Consider the following 22,036-nt stretch of genomic DNA (forward strand, 5'->3'; position numbering starts at 1 on the left):
CTGGAATCAACAAGTCCAATCACTCTCACATAGCATAACAAGTTATAATGTTCTTAAAGGATCTTTATCCATCTATCCTTCTCAACTCTGCTCTGACACTTGATGCTCAGGTGTTGACAGTGACTGGGAGGGCCTTTGTGCAATTAAAGCTTGTGTGTCGGTATGAAGTCTGACTTGGCCATGGTAGTCCATGTCCTAGTTACTGCAATGCACTATGTGGGGTTGCCCTTGAAGATGGTCTAGAAATTGCAACTGGTGGAGAGATCGGCGGGCAGTTACAGGGAGCAATCAACTCCCCTGTTTAAACGGCTCCACTAGCTGCCAATGAGTTTCCAGTTCCAATTCAAGGTGCAGGTGATTACCTACAAAGCCCTAAACAGTTCGGGACCTGCCTATCTTCCCCTATGAACCAACATGAGCCCTAAGATCATTCAGGGAGGCCCTCCTCTCACTTCCATCTCAGGTGCCGTTGGTGGGGATGAGGGAGAGGGCCTTCTCAGTGGTGGCCCCTTGGCTCTGGAACTCTCTTCCTAGGGCGATCAGACTGTCACCTACCCTGTCCTCCTTTTGCAAGAACCTAAAAACATGGATGTTCCATTGTGGCTTTGATTAGGCATTTCCAAAGAATTCGCCCTTTAATACCTAAGTTCTGGCACTTTAGCATGGCCTCCGCTCTACAATCCTGACATTATAAAGCCCAAGGACATTACTCTCCCATCCCTTCCTCTGATTTTTGCAGTTTCCCTTAGCTCTATCTAGGAATTTTGTGCAAACTCAGAGCCCTTTGAACTCAGCACTTTTCTTGCTCCCATGGTACTGTTTTCATGATGTTATGTTTTATTGTAAAATGTTTCTATTTGGTTTTGTTTTGTTTTTATTTTATTGCATTACGTTTTAACTCTGTGCTCGCTGGGCTTGTCCCTTTGTAAGCCGCCCCAAGTCCCTTCGGGGAGATGGAGGCTGGGTATGAAAATAAAGTTATTATTATTATTATTGCCATCAAAAGACTAAGGGTAGATCTACACCAGGCATGGGCAAACTGCTACCCTCCAGGTGTTTTGGACTTCAACTCCCACAATTCCTAACAGCTGAGGGAGGAAAGGAAGGGGCCTGAGGCTGTTAGGAATTGTGGGAGTTGAAGTCCAAAACACCAGGAGGGCCCAAGTTTCCTCATGCCTGATCTACACTGTAAAATTAATGCAATTTGCCACCACTTTAACTGCCATGGTAGGGGCTTTGCCTGGATGGCCCCTATGTTCTCTTCCAACACTGATTCGATGATACGGTGACACTGTGTTATGACATGGGGTGCATCTACACTGTAGAATTAATGCAGTTTGATAACACTTTGATGGTACAAAGCTCAATGCTACAGAACCCTGGGATTTGTAGTTTAGTGCGGCACCAGTGCTCTTTGGCAGGGAAGGCTAAAGTTCTTGCCAAACTACAACTCCCGCATGGCACTGAGCCATGGAAGCTAAATGGTGTCAAACGGCAGTATTTCTACAGTGTAGATCAGGCAAGGGCCCTCCAGGTGTTTTGGACTTCAACTCCCACAATTCCTAAGAGCCTACCTTAATATGCTTGTGAATAGTATCTGAAAGAGAAAATTTTGCTCTACAAGACTGATATGTTTTTGTTTTGCAATGTGACCATTAAGTATTCATTCACTCAGGTCAAAGTGTGTTCTATTTTGTGCATTTATGCATTATGCTTTATGCGTTCTCAGGGTCCTGCTGGTTCATATCGCCGTTAACATGCGATACTTGCTGGATTCCAGAGGATGCATTGAGCATAATGCATAAATTCACACTATTCACAAGCATATTCAGTTAGACCATTTTAAAATAATTGGCTTTGAATTTTAGTAGATTTTACGATTTGCACTGACAAATTTGAAGAGATCCCACAGGGTGGCTATAGATGCTGGATAGTTGCAAATCTGGCAGCATTATGTCCAGCACAAGCATAATGCTTGGTCAAAATTTCAAGTTTGTATCTTTGTTTGCATGGAAATGGTTGCAGTCTGAATATTGCTCAACATTTGTCAGAAAGAGTCTCAACACATTTTGATGCACATTTTCAGTCACCTTGTTTGACTGGATTTTGCATCCATAATGTTAAAATTAATTTCATGGAATAAGCAGAAAAAAACTGCACAGGATTTCAGTTTACTTGCTATTTTTATGCATTTAATTTCAATTTTATTAGATGCCCAAAATGGCATTTTCTTAAATTTTGTGCACATGCTGATTAACTATCCTTAAGATAAGGGGGTCTAGATCAGAAAATATTGTAGTTAGAGACTTCAGATTTTGGGAAACTTAGTTTAAAGCTACAGCTAAAATTTAGAAAAAAATGGAGACATGATGGTGGGAAGGTTTAGACCACTTGGCATGGGATGACCCTATGTGTATGTTTGTGTATATATGTGTATATGTGTGTATATACACATACACACACACACTTAAATGCTTGTAAAACAGCATTTAAATTAACTCTTTTCACCACAAGAAAAGGAGGGATCTGAATATTTTTAGTATGGCTTTTACTTTATGAATGGTCACAAATTGTCCAGTTTAATATGTTTACTGTTGTTGGCATTAAAATATATAACTGTGCATAGCTGATTTGAGTTCCCTTTGTAGAGATAAAGTGGGGTATAAGTAACAATAATAATAATAATAATAATAATAATAATAATAATAAGCCAGTAAAGGTGGTCCTAGTGGGGAACGGCACACTGGGTGCAGTGCCTAAGGCCCTTGGCCTGCACTTAAACACAATCAGCACTGACAAAATTACCACCTGTCAGCTGCAAAAGGCCACCCTTCTAGGATCTGCTCACATTATTTGCCGATACATCACACAGTCCTAGACATTTGGAAAGTGTCCGACGTATGATCCAATACAACAGCTAGCATAGTGATCTTGTTTGCTGTGTACTAATCTTGTTATGTATCAAATAATTATCATCATTATCTCTAGAGGGAACAAAAAAATTGAACATGTTGTTCTGTCTATGGGTGAAAGGGAGGACTAGACAGAAGATGGACTGGTTTGTATGTGTTTAGTAGCTGTCACCTGGGTTAAGGGTAGAAAAGCCTAATGAAGATTAGCATGTCTGATTACAACAAATATTAAGGTATCCCTAAAAAAGATGACTTCTTATAACCCAGAATTTCTCAACCTGGGGGTCGGGATCCCTGGAGGGGTCGCCAAAGACACAGAATTTACTGTTAGTCACGGGGGTTCTATGTGGGAAATTTGGCCCAATTCTAACCTTGGTGGGGTTCAGAATGCTCTTTGATTGTAGGTGAACTATAAATCCCAGTAACTACAACTCCCAATGTCAAGCTCTATTTCCCCAAACTCCAGCAGAATTCACATTTGGGCATATTGATTTTCATGTCAAATTTGGTCCAGATTCATTATTGTTTGAGTCCAGTGTTCTCAGGATGTAGGTGAACTACAACTCCAAAACTCAAGGTCAGTGCCCATCACACCCTTCCAGTATTTTCTGTTGGTAATGGGAATTCTGTGTGCCAAGTTTGGTTCAATTCCATCATTGGTGGAGTTTGGACTGCTCTTTGATTGTAGGCGAATTATAAATCCCAGCAACTACAACTCCCAAATGACAAAATCAATCCCCCACTCAATGCCACCAGTGTTCAAATTTGGGTGTATCAGGTATTTTTGCCAAATTTGGTCCAGTGAATGAAAATACATCCTGCATTTCAGATAATTACATTATGCTTCATAACAGTAGCAAAATTACAGTTGTGAAGTTGTCATGAAAATAATTTGCTGGTTGGGGGTCACCACAACATGAGGAACTGTGTTAAGGGGTCGCGGCATTAGGAAGATTGAGAACCACTGTTATAACCTCTTCAGAATCTCAATGACAATAGCATTTGTCAAGCACAATGGGATGCACAGGTCATTGAAGGATGAGCGTCCATACATTACAGATCACATAAGAAGTTATTACATTTTTGTTTACTAAGCTAATATAGATGGGAGGCATGAGAATGTTCATGGTCTGTGCTTCCAATTCCAACTTCTCCATTCTTCCTTCTCTCTCAGTAAATTAAAATGGAGAATCAAATTTTTATTGGAAAAGTCATTTTTCTTTTCTGGGGAGATTGTCAGAAATTCTCTTCCTTGCATTTTCCACCCAAGTTTCCTTAGCTTTGAGGGGAAAAATGTCTCCCATTTCCATACCTCAGTAGGAGTCCAATGAGTGATCAGTCCAGCCAAAGTTCTGCCAAAGAGTTACAAACGAATATAGAAGGAGTGACACCGTGCTGTACCATTTCCATGGATGTTCATCAGCGGGATTGAAGGAGCAAAGAAATAAAGGCCCATGCTGAAGGTTTTGTGGGTAGTCAAAGTCATTGTGTTGATCTGCAGATTGGAGCTGAATTAATTATTTTGACTGCAGTTTTATGTCCAGGGCTGAAGCGAACCTTGGGAATGTGTCTCACTGGAACAATTACACTTTGAGCTATGGCAACATCATTTCCCGGGAGACAAGATTCTCCTGATATCTCTCATTTCTTTCTCCCATTTTGGAACATGGTTTCTATTAGGCCTGGGTAACAACGCAAAAATTTGTTTCTAAAATCGTTTTGTAATTGGGGGTTTTATTTGTTTCGATATTTAAAATAATTACAAAATTTTCCAAAAAAAAAGTTCGGTATTTACGAAATTTCGTAAATATTTACAAAACATTTTGTAAAGATGGCGCCCTTTTTTTTCAATATTTTTTAAATATTTTTTAAATTTAATTATTAATTTAGTAGAATAGGGAGGAGAAATTAAAATTATTATTAAGGAGGGAAGGCAGGCACTCACTCTGGCGGGCCCTCTAATCAAGGTGGTCAGTTGAAACATTCACACCTCGCTCCAGCAGACAAGAGTCCTTTGTCCCACCCTGATCATTATTCCACATAAATATAAACCCTTTTTCCTACTTCCAACAGACCTCACTACCTCTGAGGATGCTTGCCATAGATGCAGGCAAAACGTCAGGAGAGAATGCCTCGCTCGCCCCTCTCGCTCGCCGCTCGCTCGCCGCTCGCTCGCCCCTCTCGCTCGCCATAGATGCAGGCGAAAAGTCAGGAGAAAATGCCTCTAGGCCATGGCCATATGGCCTGAAAAAACCTACAACAACTCAATCAGGGACATCTAATCACCTCTCAACAAAAGATTGCTCCAGGCACTGCCAGGCCATCAAATGCTAATCAAGGTGGTCAGTTGAAACATTCACACCTCGCTCCAGCAGACAAGAGTCCTTTGTCCCACCCTGGTCATTATTCCACATAAATATAAACCCTTATAAATATAGACCTCACTACCTCTGAGGATGCTTGCCATAGATGCAGGCAAAACGTCAGGAGAGAATGCCTCGCTCGCCCCTCTCACTCGCCGCTCGCTCGCCCCTCTCGCTCGCCCCGCTCGCTCGCCGCTCGCTCGCCCCTCTCGCTCGCCATAGATGCAGGCGAAAAGTCAGGAGAAAATGCCTCTAGGCCATGGCCATATGGCCTGAAAAAACCTACAACTCAGAGAGGAGAGCTCCCAGCAAGCATCGGCAGGCGGCCATCTTACGTATTTCCGAAATGGACGGAAATACAAAAATTTTTGGCGCCTGCCGTTTCGATATTTAAAAACACTTCCAGGTTAAAAAAAAAGTTTTGTAATCGTTTCGTAATTCAAAAAATAACGAATTTTTTAACGAATTACGAATTAACGAAACGAATTGACCAGCCCTAGTTTCTATCTATCGAAGTATTGTTTCTTCCTAGTGTTACTAAACGTGGAGAACAAAACAAATGGCACAGGCCCAGAGAAACTTGTTGGGAAGCTAGTCTGAATCCTATTGCTTTTTTTTTTTTTTTTTTTTTTGTCGTGTCAGGAGTGACTCCTGGTGTGAGAGAATTGGCCGTCTGCAAGGACGTTGCCCAGGGGACGCCTGGATGATTTTGATGTTTTTATCATCCTTGTGGGAGGCTTCTCTCATGTCCCCGCATGAGGAGCTGGAGCTGATAGAGGGAGCTCATCCGCCTCTCCCCGGATTCGAACCTGCGACCTGTCGGTCTTCAGTCCTGCTGGCACAGGGGTTTAACCCACTGCGCCACCGGGGGCTCCATTGCTGGTAATTCTACCGTTGCTGCTTTTGTCATTCTTTGGATAGTCACAACTCCTAAAATTTATCAACTGCTGTTGACATGAGAGAGCTTCCTTACCTTCTGCCTTTCACTCCTCCACAGGAAATAACTTGTCCATTCTTTCTTAAGATGTCTTGGTGGCGGCTTGGGGCCGTACTTATTTAAATTTTTCATTACCAAAGGGTAATTTAAACAAGTTTTCTCTTACTGTAGAAATATCTGGTAAAAATTTGGAGTTTTCCACTTACTTGCAGGGAGGAGAAGTGCTTCACACCATGACTCACTTTTCTTGGTCTTCTCCACAGACATATGATGACCAAATGTGGACAGAGCAGGGACAGGCAGCTAATCAAAAAGGATAACCCATTGGTGGCCTTTGTTGCCACCGATGGACAGGCCTCACTCCACTATTTTCCCCTCATGTAAGTACAGCCAAGTAGCAATGGACAGTCTTCACTTGGCTATCTCCCACTTCCTCCCATTGGAACAGGCATGTAATGCCCAGCAAGAGAGTCAAGCAGCAACTGAATAAGTAGCCATTTGAGGCAAATCAGCCATCAATGATGGTTGTAACTAGGATATGATGATGCAAGTATCCTCTGACAGCTCCGGTTAACCTCCTGGAGGTCCTAGAGAACAACATTATGTTCTACCCTCTATTGCAGGCATGGGCAAACTTGAGCCCTCCAGGTATTTTGGACTTCAACTCCCACCATTCCTAACAGCTTCAGGCCCCTTCCTTTCCCCCCTCAGCCATTATTAAGTATGTAATAATGTTGAACTTGCTGACTGAAAGGGTGGTGGTTGAAATCCAGGGAGTGAGATGAGCTCCTGCAGTTAGCCCCAGCTTCTGCCGACCTAACAGTTTGAAAACTTCTGTGTGAGTAGATCAATGGCTACTGCTTTTGTGGGAAGGTAATGGCACTCCATGCAGTCATGCTGGCCACATGACCTTGGAGGTGTCTACGGACAATGCCGGCTCTTTGGCTCAGAAACGGAGATGAGCACCAACCCCCAGAGTCAGACAGAATTAGAATTAATGTCAGGGGAAACCTTTACCTTTACCTTGAATAATGTTCAATATGTATTTACCTTATATATCCTTTAAAACTGAAGTTATATATTTTTATTAGTTGATGTGCTTTTAACTGATGTTATGTACCATTTTTACTAGTTGTATGTTATATGTGCATCCTGGAGTACTGTGTAAGCTGCCCCGAGTCCCTTTGGGGAGATGGTGGTGGGATATAAATAAAGTATTATTATTATTATTACTATTATTATATTACTTCAAACACAACAAGATTAGTACACAGAAAATAAGATCACTATTCTGGTTGTTGTATTGGATCACACACTTCCCAAGTGTCTAGGACTATGTGATGTATCAGCGAATAATGTGTGCAGATCCCCGAAGGGTGGCCTTTTGCAGCTGACAGATGGCAATTTCGACAGTGCTGATTGTGTTTAAGTGCAGGTCAAGGTCTTTAGGCACTGCACCCAGTGTGCCAATCACCACTGAGACCACCTTGACTGGCTTGTGCCAGAGTCTTTGCAGTTCCTCATATTGTGTCAGCTTTTCCGATTCTTTCTCTTCGATCCTGCTGTCACCTGGGATTGCAACATCCCTCTTTGAAGGTGAGAGGGTCGGTATATAAAATCTCGAAATAAATAAATAAATAAACATCAACAATTCATACTTTGTTTTTTAACATGATCATGAGGTCAGGAGTATTGTGCTCCAAAATTCTGTCAGTCTGAATTCGGAAGTCCCAGAGGAGTTTGATATGTTCATTTTCTGTAACCTTTTCCGGCTTGTTGTTGTTGTTGTTGTTGTTATTGTTGTTATTATTATTATTATTATTATTATTATTATTATGTACATTCACATGTGGCTCTTTGAACTACACTAAGGGCCTAGTGAATTGAGGCTCATATCTGCCAAATAATGTTTCAATAGTTTGTAGCTTGTTTTCTCATTTTAATGGGGAAATTATTACATTTTTTTCCTGATCCAACTCAGATTTTAATCAAACTTGCCTGCCCCATAGAACATACTAAACAAAGACCAAATACATACATTTCATTCAAGTAGAGTTTCTGAATTGTATTTTATTAATTCTACCTCTCTGATCTGTGCCTTTTTTCAACTGTGGCTTTCACAAATATCCGTCTTATAATTCTCCTTAGTGCCTCTTTCACTTGACCATTCCTCAGACAGTAGATCAAGGGATTGACAAAAGGTGTGATGGTTGTATAGAAAAGAGTTATCGCTTTGGTGAACTCAGACTGGTTCTCTCCACTTGGAATTAAATACATCCCCCCAACCGAGCCATAGAAAAGGGTCACCACCAACAGATGCATAGATATGGTGGAGAAGGCTTTCTTACGACTCCCTTGGTTGGATGATTTCATCAGAGTGAAAATTACAATGCCATATGAAATAACAACAAACACGACATTGGCTAAAAACAGAGTGTTTATGACTATTTGGCAGAGAAGAGGAATGTTGCCAACTGGAGGACAAGCCAAGGACAGGATTGGTCCAGGATCACACAGAAAATGGTCAATGATGTTCGGTCCACAGAAGGACAACGTTGAGATCAAAGTCACTGGGACAATGTATCCCAGAAAGCCAAGGAACCAACAAGCTGCCACCAGAGCATAGCAAGAATTCGGAGTCATAATTTGGGTGTAATGCAATGGGTGGCAGATGGCCAGGTACCGATCCAAAGCCATGGCTGAGAGGAAGAAGAATTCTGTTGTTCCAAGAGAAAATAGCACATAGAACTGGGTTAAGCAAGCCTGGAGGGAGATGATGCCATGAGAAGAAGTCAAGTCAAAGAGCATCCGGGGCACAGTGGTGGTCACGTAGCATATCTCCATCCATGAGAAATTACTCAGCAGGATGTACATGGGAAGTTGGGACAACTGAGCATCTAGAAGCACCACTGTGATAATGGTAACATTTTCCACTAAAGTGAGCACATAGAGAAGTACAAAAAAGATGAGGATTATATACTGCTTCGAGGGATCCAATCCAAATCCAAGTAAAACAAATTCCTTAAGTGTGGTCCCATTAGCATTCTCCATCTGGAATCACAAAATCTAATCATTATCACACAGCATGCAAAGGAATAGTCAACGTAACTTTAACTGGCCATCTTTTTCCATTGGAAGGCAAAAGCTATGAAGGCAGGCCATCCAAAGCATAGGAGCAACCAATCTTTGTTTCTGGCCGACAGTTCTGACTCTGAGTATTTCTCAGATGAAAGATCAGTTTTTTCTCATCAAATCTAAATTATGTACAATACCTTTCCATTAGACCAGTGTTTCTTAACCTGGGGGCTGGGACCCCTGGGGGGGGGGTGTCACGAGGACCATTAATGTTTTCTGTTAGTCATGAGGGTTCTGTGTGGAAAGTTTAGCCCAATTCTGTTGTTGGTGGAGTTCAGAATGCTCTTTGATTGTATGTGAACTATAAATCCCAGCAACTATAACTCCCAAATGTCAAGGTCTATTTTCCGCACACTCCACCAGTGTTCACGTTTGGGCATATTGAGTATTCATGCCAAGTTTGATCCAGATCCATCATTGTTTGAGTCCACAGGGATCTCTGGATGTAGATGAACTACAACTCCAAAACTCAAGGACAATGCCCATCAAACTCTTCCAGTATTTTCTGTTGGTCATGGGAACGTGAACACTGGTGGAGTGTGCGGAAAATAGACCTTGACATTTGTGTGCCAACCCTGGTTCAAATCCATTGTTGGTGGAGTTCAGAGTGCTCTTTGGTTGTAGGTTAACTTTAAATCACAACAACTACAACTCCCAAATGACAAAATCAACCCCTCTCCACCCAATCCCACCAGTATTCGAATTTGGGATATTGGGTATTTGTGCCAAATTTGGTCCAGTGAAAATGAAGGAAAAAACATCCTGCTTATCAGATATTTACATTACAATTCATAACAGTAGCAAAATTATAGTTGTGAAGTAGCAACAATAATAATTCCATTCCACAGATATATAAACCCATTGTTCTAATTCCAACAGACCTCACTACCTCTGAGGATGCTTGCCATAGATGCAGGCGAAACATCAGGAGAAATGCCTCTAGAACATAGCCCTATAGCCCGAAAAAACCCACAAGAACCTAATAATAATTTGATGATTGGGGGTCACCAGATCATGAGGAACTGTAATAAGGGGTTGTGGCATTAGGAAGGTTGACATTAGACCTTTTTGAGAAATCATAGAACTGTAGAGTTGGAAGAAACCATCCAGGCCAACCCCTTGCCATGCAGGAATGCACAATCAAATAAAGTTCTGGCTATGTTAAAGAATTTTTAAAATCTGGCTACATTGAGGACCATGCTGTGAATAATTTCTTAAGCCCCTTCCACACAGCTGAATAAAATCCCACATTTTCTGTTTTGAAATGGAATATATGGCAGGGTGGACTCAAATAAACCAGTTCAAATCATATATTGTGGGATTTTCTGCCTTGATATTCTGGGTTATATGGCTGTGTGGAAGGAACCTTAGTCAAATTGAAATGTTGGTGCAATGCACAACCTTTGCTAAATCCAAAAAAGAAAACCAGAAAAATCATGCAAATCCCTTTTAGCGTTCTTCTTCTTTGAAGGATCAAACACTACTGGTTAAAAATATCTCATATGTGGATATAGATATCCAACTTTGTTTTATAATTATGAAAGTGTATTTGAAAGCTTTTATGTTGACTTTAGGAAAATAACACCTTCATGCTAGCTTAGATCCAAAGCATATTTAGGCTAGTGTTATGTTTGCACAGTGGCCAGTCAGGTGTTCGTGGGAAGCCCAGAAAGAATTATGAGAACTACATTTTCTACAGATAATGGTATTGTGCGAATTTTTGATTGAAAAATGATTGTAGTATTTTCACAGGAAAAGCATGCAGGACCCAAGAATGCTGACTCTTGGCTAAATTCCACATCACAGCAATGTGATTTAAAAGAATATGTGCCTCTAGAGCAAGTATGGGCAAATTTGGGCCCTCCAGGTGTTTTGGACTTCAATTCCCACAATTCCTAACAGCCTAACAGATGAGGGGGAAAAGGAAGGGGCCTGAGGCTGTTAGGAATTGTGGGAGTTGAAGTCCAAAACACCAGGAGAGCCCAAGTTTGCCCATGCCCAGTCTAAAGACTTTAATAAGTTCTGACTCTGGATGGCTTTTGAAATAAGTTTTCAAGGGATTTCATAAAGATTTGAAATATTTTTATCAAGACTTGCTTCATGCTTTTGTGTATCTTGTTCATTCTGGATAAAATCCTCACTGAAACATTTTGAACTGCTCTTATTTATGTTGTGATGTTGGAATTTGTCTTTCTTTCAGTGTTATTTCCACGTCTGGCAATAAAGTTACTGTTACAGAAATAATACCCAGAACATGTCTACTTCACTAACTAACCTTCAGCTTATTGTTTTGGAGGGATTTCCCTAATGATAAGATACATGAGAAACGGATTCAAACATTTGGGGAGTTTACAATGCAAAACCATATTAGGATTTCTGCCAAGATGGGATCCAAACCAACTTACAATGCAGGTTAAAAAAGAAAACAGGAAAGGCAATGTGTGGTACAAAAATTGAACAAGCATAAAATATCACTCCAATTAAAACATTAACAAAACATTTTTGATAATGCAACATGCATTACATATGGTAATCTGGGGAGAGGCAGATGAGCTCCCTCTATCAGCTCCAGCTCCTCATGTGGGGACATGAGAGAAGCCTCCCACAAGGATGATTAAAAAAATCAAATCATCCGGGCATCCCCTGGGCAACATCCTTGCCAATTCTCTCACACCAGAAGCGACTTGCAATTTCTCAAAAAAATTTACATGTGGTTTGTGTCAAGATCTAGTTTGTGTTAAAATCTGGAATGTAGGGGAAAATTAGAGGAGTATTTCAAGACTCATTTCCCCAGCTCCTTTCTGAGCCTTTCTAAGCCTTTCCTCCCTGTTTGCTTTCCAAAATGTGATACGGTTCTCCAATTTTCCTTGGAAGGAGAGGTCCTTTCTATCTGGAAGCTAATAACAGTTTCCATCCTTTGTGTTTTTCACCTAATCAGTCACAGTTGATGGCTTCTATGCCCGTGAACTGGGAAATTTTCTCTACGTTTAAGCCTAAATTTTAAGAAAGTTACTTAAATTGCATGAGCCAAGCAGGTGAACATGTTCAGCACCATGGACAGCTCCTCATGTAAACCCTAGGATGCAACTGTCCACAAAACCAGTGATTCAAGTTCTCCTTGTTCTGATAATAATTGCCATTTCTGTACCTTAATAAGAATCAAAATATTGTTCCATCCACCAGAAGATTCATTAGAAGGACTGAGAGGACTTGGAGAGAAGCACGTCAGTCTTTTCACGCTGTACGCTTGTATACAGGATTGATATAGCAAAGACATAGGGGACCTTATTCCTTGAGATGCAGTTTTAAATCAGTAGTGGAAGTGAACCTTGGGGATGTGTCCCATTGGAATAATTCCATTTTACATTAAAGCAACATCCCTTAAGAGACTCCATAGTACATTATATCTCCCTGCCTTCATTGAGGTATTAGTTCTTGTTTTCCAAAGCAGTGCCTCTCCCAAATTTTACCCATTAGGAAGAACCAAATTTGATATTCTAAAACCACAGAAACATAAGAGATCTAATGCTGTTTTGACTATGATTAGTACTGTTCCTGATGTTATTTTTTGTTAACAATTACTACCATTATTCATGTAGGTTTCCTAAAATTTACTTCATACTGTTGTCTAAAATTAATTAAGCACTGTACAATATTTAGAAAAATGTCAGACTCTGCTTATGAGGTTGTAATGTGGAAGACCGGCACAAACAAAATTGATAAAGAAAGAGAACAAACAAATCTAATATTTTTAAAAAATATTTTATATTTTATTTTTGTTTAAAATTGTAATGTTGATCTATTATTTTAAGAAACCCACCTCCCCCACCCCATAAATGATTACATTATGATTTTAGGATGCATCGTATAATTTGACTTGAGGAAATACTTTTCCATGAAATTTACAAACTGGCAATAGGTAGTAATTCGTATACAAATATGACTGCTCACGATAGTGTTGTAGTTCAGACTGTGATTGTGTCTGATGTCAATGGGGATGATGGTTTTCCTGGGCTTGAGCTTTCAAGTCCTGGCCTTGCTGAAAGGCCTGAGTTCTCACGGCTTGAAAATGAATGGAGTGCCTTTCTCTGGGGAACTGTCATTTGAGGATGAATTGTCAGGTACAGAAGTTAATGAGATAGAAGATAGAAGGCAATACTTTTATAAACTAAGAGAGAGTTCCCACACTCATCAAAGGTCAGCCCTTTTATTAGAAAAGAGAGAAAAGAGTTGTAAATGTAAACTGAATATTTTCATTTCATGAGACAGGAAAAACTTTATATGAGACAAGGAAAGGATTTTAGATCAGTCTGGGCAATGTTGGAGTTTCATGAACATCTTGTTTCCAAGTGGATTTTTAGTTTCATGTTTCAAGTCTTGCCAGGTTCCTGTTCTGTCTATAGGATCTCCATGCTGTCTTGTTTTTCTGGATTTTGCTTTCTTGGATCTTGTGTTTTTTTACCTTTGTACCTTGAAGTTTATGGAGTATCTATTATCCTTGGCTTATACTGGTGGAGATTGATGCTCACCAGGATATTCTTGCCAATCTCTTATTATGCATTGTTGTAATTCACTAGCAGGGTTTCTTAGCAATGGAGTTGCCCACATGGGCCCTTCCTAGACAGAAAATCCCACATTATTTGAGTGTAGACTCAGATCACCCAGCTCAAAGCAGATATTGTGGGATTTTCTCCCTTGATATTCTGCGATATAGGGCTGTGCGGGAGCGCCCAAAATCTCTCTCACTTGATTCTGGATAAAGTAATGTTATCTATGGAGCCCCTGCTGGCACAGTGGGTTAAACTACTGAACTGCTAAACTTGTTGACTGAAAGGTTGCAGGTTCAAATCCAGGGAGGGGCATGAGCTTCCGCTGTCAGCCTCAGCTTCTGCCAACCTAGCAGTTCAAAAACATGCAAATGTGAGTAGATCAATAGGTACCTCTCTGGGGGAAGGTAATGGCACTCCACGCAGTCATGGTGGCCACATGACCTTGGAGGTGTCTATGGACAACGCCGGCTCTTCAGTTTAGAAATGGAGAACCCCCAGAGTCGGACACGACTGGACTTAATGTCAGGCAAAAACCTTTACCTAATGTTGTCTATTCACATGCGTTGGTTTGGGTCACTAACTCCCCCTTTCATTTCTATTTAGGTTTGTGCCTTTGGTAAACACTCATTTCAGTGTTCTCCTTAGCAATCTCCTCAGTGCCTCTTTGATTTGATCATTCCTCAGACAGTAGATCAGAGGATTCAAAATGGGTGTGATGGTAACATAGAAGACTGTTACTGCCTTTGTGACATCAGACTGACTTTTTCTATTTGGAATTAAATACAACTGAGCCATAGAAAAATGTCACCACCAACAGGTGCATAGATATAGTGGAGAAGGCCTTCTTACGGCTCCCTTGGTCAGAAGATTTCACCAGTGTGCAAATCACCTTGCCGTACGAAAATACAACACAGGTGACATTGCTTACAAAGATTGCATGCATAGACATTTGGCAGATAAGAGGAACTTTTCCAAGTGGAGGACAAGCCAAGTTCATAATTGGAACAGGATCACATACAAAATGGTCAATGATGTTGAGTCTACAGAAGGACAACCTAGAGATCAAAGTCACTGGAAAAAGGAACCCCAGAAAACCAAGGATCCAACAAGTGGACACCAAGGCATAGCAGAAGTTTGGGGACATGATTTGGGAGTAATGCAATGGGTGGCAGATGGCCAGGTACCGATCCAAAGCCATGGCCGAAAGGAAGAAGAATTCAGTACTGCCCAGAGAGAAGAAAACATAGAACTGCAGAAAACAAGCATGGAAAGAGATGGTGCTATGAGCGGAGGCAAGATCGAATAGCATTCGGGGCACTGTGGTGGTGATATAGCACATTTCCAGCCAGGAGAAGTTGCTCAGGAGGATATACATGGGAAGTTGGGCCAAATGGGCATCTAATAGCACAAGTGTTATAATAGTGATGTTCTCAGCCAAAGTAATTACATAGAGGATGGTGAAAATAATGAAAAGCAGTGATTTCTTCTGATGCTCGGCTCCAAATCCCACTAAAATGAATTCTTGGATTGTGGTACCATTGGCCAACTCCATCTGGAAGCAAAGAATGGAATCAAGACTAAATGATATGTGGAAAAATAGAGCATTTTGTATATCATATCTGCCATGTACAGGCTGACTTAGTTGAAAAATTAAGTTCTCTAAGTGTAGAAACTTTATTTAAGATAAATGAATTGCTAACTGATTGCACTACGGACATTGTTAGAACTGAGAAATAAGTGACTACACAATACAATCATAGCTAAAGAAATTCAAATACTTCACAGGGCTTCATCCCATTTGTCAATATACAACATCAATCTGTCTTTGGTGGGTTTGGGTGGACCGCAGTAGCAAAGCAGGTTAAACCTCCAACTGTAGAAAATCTTACCAACCGGAAAGTTGGCAGTTCAAGCCGTGGGTTGGGGTGAGCTCCCGCCATTAGCCCTAGCTCCTGTCATGATGAAGATTAATAAGTGTAGTCACAAATAGCTGTGGAAGGTTTCCCTCTCTGATTAAGGAGTAAACTCATAACTTTGTCATTGCAGCAGACTTTATACAATTATATATATATATATATATATATATATATATATATATATATATATGTATATATATATATATATGTATATATGTATACATACACACAGAGTCCATTTACAGTGGTTGAAGACTAGAATACTTCTCCAGACTTCTTTTCCTGATACTTCCAGATAACTGGAGATGTCTTATTTGCTGGTTTTGCAGTCCAATTTTTCTTGACACTCCAACCTACAGTCTCCTCAGGACACAAACCTCTCAGAACCCCAACCTTCCAACACCTCAGCAAGTAGTAACCCCTTTGCTCCTTTATTACCCCAGCAGTTACTTCACCCTGGCTGTAATTACACAATGCTAGCCAGGTGAATTGGCTCTTACTGCTTACTGCCCTGATCCTTACACTACACTACAGAGTTGAGCACAGCCTTCAGATGCCGGAGATGGAAAGGGTGAAGCCTTTGCCTCTGTCTATGTACTCTCTGTCTTTGTTGTTAATTGTATAACAGCATTGAATGTTTGTGATATATGTATTCTGTAATCTGCTCTGAGTCCCCTTGGGGAGATAGAGTGGAATATAAGTAAAGTACATTATTATTATTATTATTATTATTATTATTATTATTATTATTTGTCCCCTATTGGCTCTTAGACCCAAATATTTTCTACCACCCTTACAAGAACAGCCTTGAGGCTGTTGGCAATATTATAGCTGCACAATACATTTGCCGGGCATAGATAAATACTTCTCAAACAATGACAATTTTCCCCAGCAAATAGCATTGTCAAAGCATGACAACACTCATCATCATCTATTGACCTATTTTTGCACTGAAAAACAAAAACTACATGTATCCTTGTATTGTCGAAGGCTTTAATGGCCGGAATCACTAAGTTGTTGTTTGTTTTCCAGGCTGTATGGCCATGTTCCAGAAGCATTCTCTCCTGACATTTCATCTGCATCTATGGAAGGCATCCTCAGAGGTTGTGAGGTCTGTTGGAAACTATGAAAATTGGGTTTATATATCTGTGGGTGGGGGAGACTACCAGACAAGAATCAATCAGGGCCAGCTAACACCTCCTAACGAAGGATTCCCCCAGGCAGCAACCAGCCAAGCCTTGAAACTGCTAGTCCATTAAATGCTAATCAAGTTGGCAAATTGCAGCATTCACACCTTCCTCACGCAGACAAGACTTCTTTCTCCCACCTGGAGATTATTCCACAGATATATAAACCTCACTTAGTTTCCAACAGACCTCACAACCTCTGAGGATACCTCCATAGATGCAGGCAAAATGTCAGAAGAGAATGATTCTGGAACATGGACATGCAGCCCAGAAAACACACAACTACCCAGTACATGTATCCTGTTCTGGCAATGCTGCAGGACATTCCTTCTGCCAACCTAAGGGTTCTCTATGATCAAGTCATGAACTACTCAAAGTGGTGCCCAGTGTACCAGTACTAGTCCCCATGACATTGGCTACCTGTTTCCATGAAAAAACCATTTGTAGCCCATAGCCATAAATATAGCACAGAATTCTGACATATTTGGGATGGGAAATCCCCATTCTCCAACATCAGAGAGCTTGAAGTATACTGGCATATCATAACAGAGATATACAGATAAAATAACGACACTTACAAATTTGCAGAACTTCACCTGTTTTGAAGTCAGCTACCTTGGAATACATCTTGGACTCTTGCCCAAATATTCCAAATATTCCAAATCCCACTGAGACATCTCCTCTTTCAACGTTTCTAAATCCAGAAAAGAAAGCCAAGCTGAATTGTGCCTCTCCACAATAGTGCTAATACGGTTTGTTGCTTTAAAAAAAAATCTCATGTGATTATCTAAACCAGGCATGGGCAAATTTGGGTCCTCTGAGTGTTTTGGACTTCAAGTCCCACAATTCCTAACAGCTTCAGGCCCCTTCCTTTTCCCCCTCAGCCGCTTAAGCGGCTGAGGGGGAAAAGGAAAGGGACTGAGGCTGTTAGGAATTGTGGGACTTGAAGTCCAAAACACCCAGAGGACCCAAGTTTGCCAAAGCTGATTTAAACTCTACCTGCTAAGGTATAGTATTTACATTGACTCATGGATAAGTAAACATATTTTAAGGTCCATTTTTGATTGAAATTTCTGGGCTAAAACAGAAGTGTATATGATCATTAACATGCCTCCATTTGGTAAAGTCAACAGTACAGCTTTGAAACATTGACACAATTTCCTGATGCCTTCAGTCTTCTCCAAAGTCTCAACCCACCATAATGTTAAGGTGGTCTAGTAAACATTCCATGGAAATTACTTTTGGGTTGTTGTAGTTCTTTCGGGCTATATGGCCATGTTCTAAAAGCATTCTCCTGATGTTTCGCCTGCATCTATGACAAGCATCCTCAGAGGTTGTGAGGTCCTGAGGATGCTCATAGCATAGGAGAGACTGCTTCTAGAACATGGCCATATAGACTGAAAGACCTACAATAACCCAGTGATTCCAGCCATGAAAGCCATCAACAATACATTGAAATTAGTTATATATTTTTTCCCTTGAAAACAAGTATGGAATGAACAGCCTCCCTTTTACATTTCCCATCTCAGTTTATTTTGCTTTGGTATTTAATCCCATGTTCATACCTGGACGAAAGTTTGAAGGTTGGTCCATCCAGCAGAAGATCCACTAGATATGTTTTCACAGAATTAGAAGAGAAAGGTGCTGATGTCTCTGCATGAGATGGTTACAAACTCAGAAGGGTGTTGTAGGCTAAACTATGGACTTCTTGTTAGAAAGTCTCACCAAACACATCCACACGCTAGAACTCCAGTGGCTCTGATTAGTTCTTCTGATTGGAGCTTTAAAATAAGTGATGGAAATGAGCTTGGAGAAGACCTCATGGGAACAAACCCATTACGTACCAAAATAACGACTCATAGGAGATAGCATCACCCATATGACAATGTTTTTCAGAGGAGAAAGTGAAGGTTTCTCCTTAACATTAAGTCTAGTAGTGTCTGACTCTGGGGGCTGGTGCCCATCTCCATTTCTAAGCCAAAGAAAGTCCATAGACACCAGCAAGGTCATGTGGCCAGCATGACTGCATGAAGTGTTGTTACCTTCCAGATGAAGCAGTACCTATTGATCTACTCACATTTGCATGTTTTCGGACTGCTAAATTGGCAGAAGCTGTGAACTGGTGTATGCCACCATGGCAGCAACTTGGGAGGCTTCCTGTATTCAGTAGAAGTCAATGGGAAAGCTGGTGGGCCAATGAGTGAGTCAGGCAATGTGGGGCATGGGGCAACGGGTTCCCTATGTTTTCCGATGGGCACCACCAGATTCGCCACAATGCGTGGCAATTCTGACTGCCCATCTGATGAGGTTGAGAGAAGGACATGGAAACCAGTTCAGGTTCCCACAAATAAGAAGAAGCTGAAATAATGATAAAGAAGCAACCACTTATAGACCCACCAAGAAAATCCAACAAATGCTACGTTCAGCAAAGGACAAGAAGGATCCTTTCACCTCTGCAGGAGTCTACCGTGTACCATGCAGCTGTGGACAAGTCTACATAGGGACCACCAAACGCAGCGCCCAGACACGCATCAAGGAACATGAAAGGCACTGCAGACTACTTCAACCAGAGAAATCAGCCATAGCAGAGCACCTGATGAACCAGCCTGGACACAGCATATTATTTGAGAACACAGAAGTGCTGGACCACACCAACAACCACCATGTCAGACTACACAGAGAAGCCATTGAAATCCACAAGCATGTGGACAATTTCAACAGAAAGGAAGAAACCATGAAAATGAACAAAATCTGGCTACCAGTATTAAAAAACTCAAAAATTACAGCAGAAAAACAACAGAGGGGAAACAAACAGGCACATGAAATCACCCTCAACAAAAGATTCCCCCCAGGCGCTACCAAGCCATTGAATGCAAATCAAGGTGATCAGCTGAAACATCCACATCTAGCCCCAGCAAACAAAAGTCCTTTGTCTCATTCCACAGATATATAAACCAATTTTCCCTAGTTCCAACAAACCTAATTACCTCTGAGGATGCTTGCCATAGATGCAGGCTAAACGTCAGGAGAAAAATTGCCTCCAGAATATGGCCATATAGCCCAGAAAAACCTACAACAACCCAAAGAAGCAACTGTTAAAATTAAGCAGAAGGAGAACGGAAAGTTTTAGTGCTTGGATAGAAGAATACCAAGGATTGCCAGATGCTGTAGGTTATATTCGTAGGAAAATCATCTCTTGCCCTGGAACAAATAATGAAATTCAGAGAGTCACCATATATCAACTGGGTTGTTGTAGGTTTTTCGGGCTATATGGCCATGTTCTAGAAGCATTCTCTCCTGAAAACAAACCAGTGATTCTGGCCATGAAAGACTTCGACAACACATACATCAACTATTGACTTTAAGACTGGCATATTACATAGATTGATTTGTAGGATTATGAGATAGGATGAGAAACTGCAGCTGCCATCCTATACCCAATTTACTTGTGTATAGTCCTAATGAAATCAATTAGTCACCCCACATTTGCTCTCCAAGTATGAGCTTATAGGAGGGGATGCTTACCAATGCAGTCTTCTTCCAAACCACTTTCTATAGTGGTTTGTCAAAGGCTAGGGAACTCTTCCCTCCACCATAACTAAAAGAAGACATAGACCAGTCATACAACAGGGCTCCAGCCAATTGTTCTGAGGATAAGCATATATGGCATGAAATAAGGCAGAGATGGACACTAGAAACATTCAGCATCTGTGTTTGGTTGGAAATGGGATGACTACATGGAGATGTGTAAGTAAGCAGGCCAAAGGCCAAGATTTACTGAAAGCATGTGATGATATTCTGTGATGTGATTCCAGATGGAGTTGGACAATGGCACCAAAGTCCAAGAATTCATCCTGCTAGGATTTGGGGTTGAGAAGCACAAACGCCTTCTTCTCCTCATCTTTTTTGCTGTTCTCTACACACTCATCTTGGCTGAGAACCTCACCATTATCATCTTGGTGGTTGTAGATACCCACTTGGCCCAGCTTCCCATGTACATCCTCCTGAGCAATTTCTCCTGGCTGGAGATGTGTTATGTGACCACCACAATGCCCTGGATGTTCTTGGACCTGGCATTTCCTCACAGCGTCATATCTTTCCAGGCCTGCTTCTTCCAGTTCTACATCTTCTTCTCCCTGGGCACCACCGAATGCTTCTTCCTCTCAGCTATGGCTTTGGATCGGTACCTGGCCATTTGCCACCCATTACATTACCAGCATGTAATGTCTCAAAAATCATGTTATACTTTAGTACTTGTTTGTTGAGTAATTGGCATGTCGATATATATTGGTCCAGTGACATTGATCTCAAAGATGTCCTTCTGTGGCCCCAACATCATTGACCATTTCTTGTGTGATCCTGTGCCCATTCTGAAATTGGTCTGCCCTCCACGAAGGAATGCTCCCAGATTCTATCTGTTTTCCATGAATTTTCTGGTTGTAATAGGGAACCTCACCTTTATTTTGCTCTCTTATGGAGTTGTCATTCTTACCCTAATGAAATCATCGAGTCAAGATAGTCATAAGAAGGCTTTCTCCACCATATCTTCCCATCTGGTCATCGTCACCCTTTTCTATGGCTCAGCAGGAGGGATGTATGTCACTCCATTTGGAAAAGGTCAGTCACAGGTTGGCAAGGTGGTAACAACCTTCTTCACAACCATTACTCCTTTCCTCAATCCCTTGATCTATTGTCTGAGGAATGACCAGGTGAGGGAGGCCCTGGGCAGGTTGCTGAAGAGAAAGGAGAGATGGTTCAGAAGAAAGGCGATCTTGTAGAGGGAAGGAGGAATTAGGGCAAAAAATGGAAAATGAATGCAACATGATAAAAGCAATATATTCAGAGAGAGAGAGAGAGGACCATTTTTCTTTCTTCAGGACATTATACCTGCATAAGGTAAAGGTTTCCCCTGACATTAAGTCTAGTCATGTCCAACTCTGAGTGGGTGGTGCTCATCTCCAGTTCTAAAACAAAGAGCCAGCATTATCCATACACACTTCCAAGGTCATGTGGCCAGAATGACTGCATGGAGCGTC

At 41.2% G+C, this 22,036-nt stretch overlaps 1 protein-coding gene and 2 pseudogenes across 1 annotated transcript; 1 reads left to right on the forward strand and 2 right to left on the reverse strand.

Annotated features, from left to right (window-relative positions):
* Positions 1–8,291: 8,291 nt before the first annotated feature.
* On the reverse strand, positions 8,292–9,272 carry LOC132779254 (olfactory receptor 11H6-like). Its single transcript, XM_060782945.2, has one exon. The coding sequence runs from the start codon at positions 9,261–9,263 to the stop codon at positions 8,292–8,294; it is 972 nt and encodes a 323-aa protein (XP_060638928.2). The 5' UTR covers positions 9,264–9,272.
* Positions 9,273–14,521: 5,249 nt separating this feature from the next.
* On the reverse strand, positions 14,522–15,479 carry LOC132779326 (olfactory receptor 11G2-like; annotated as a pseudogene).
* Positions 15,480–20,803: 5,324 nt separating this feature from the next.
* Positions 20,804–21,778, forward strand: LOC132779256 (olfactory receptor 11H6-like; annotated as a pseudogene).
* The last annotated feature ends 258 nt before the right edge of the window (positions 21,779–22,036 follow it).

This window comes from Anolis sagrei, chromosome 6 (assembly GCF_037176765.1).
Source record: "Anolis sagrei isolate rAnoSag1 chromosome 6, rAnoSag1.mat, whole genome shotgun sequence".
Taxonomy (NCBI): domain Eukaryota; kingdom Metazoa; phylum Chordata; class Lepidosauria; order Squamata; family Dactyloidae; genus Anolis; species Anolis sagrei.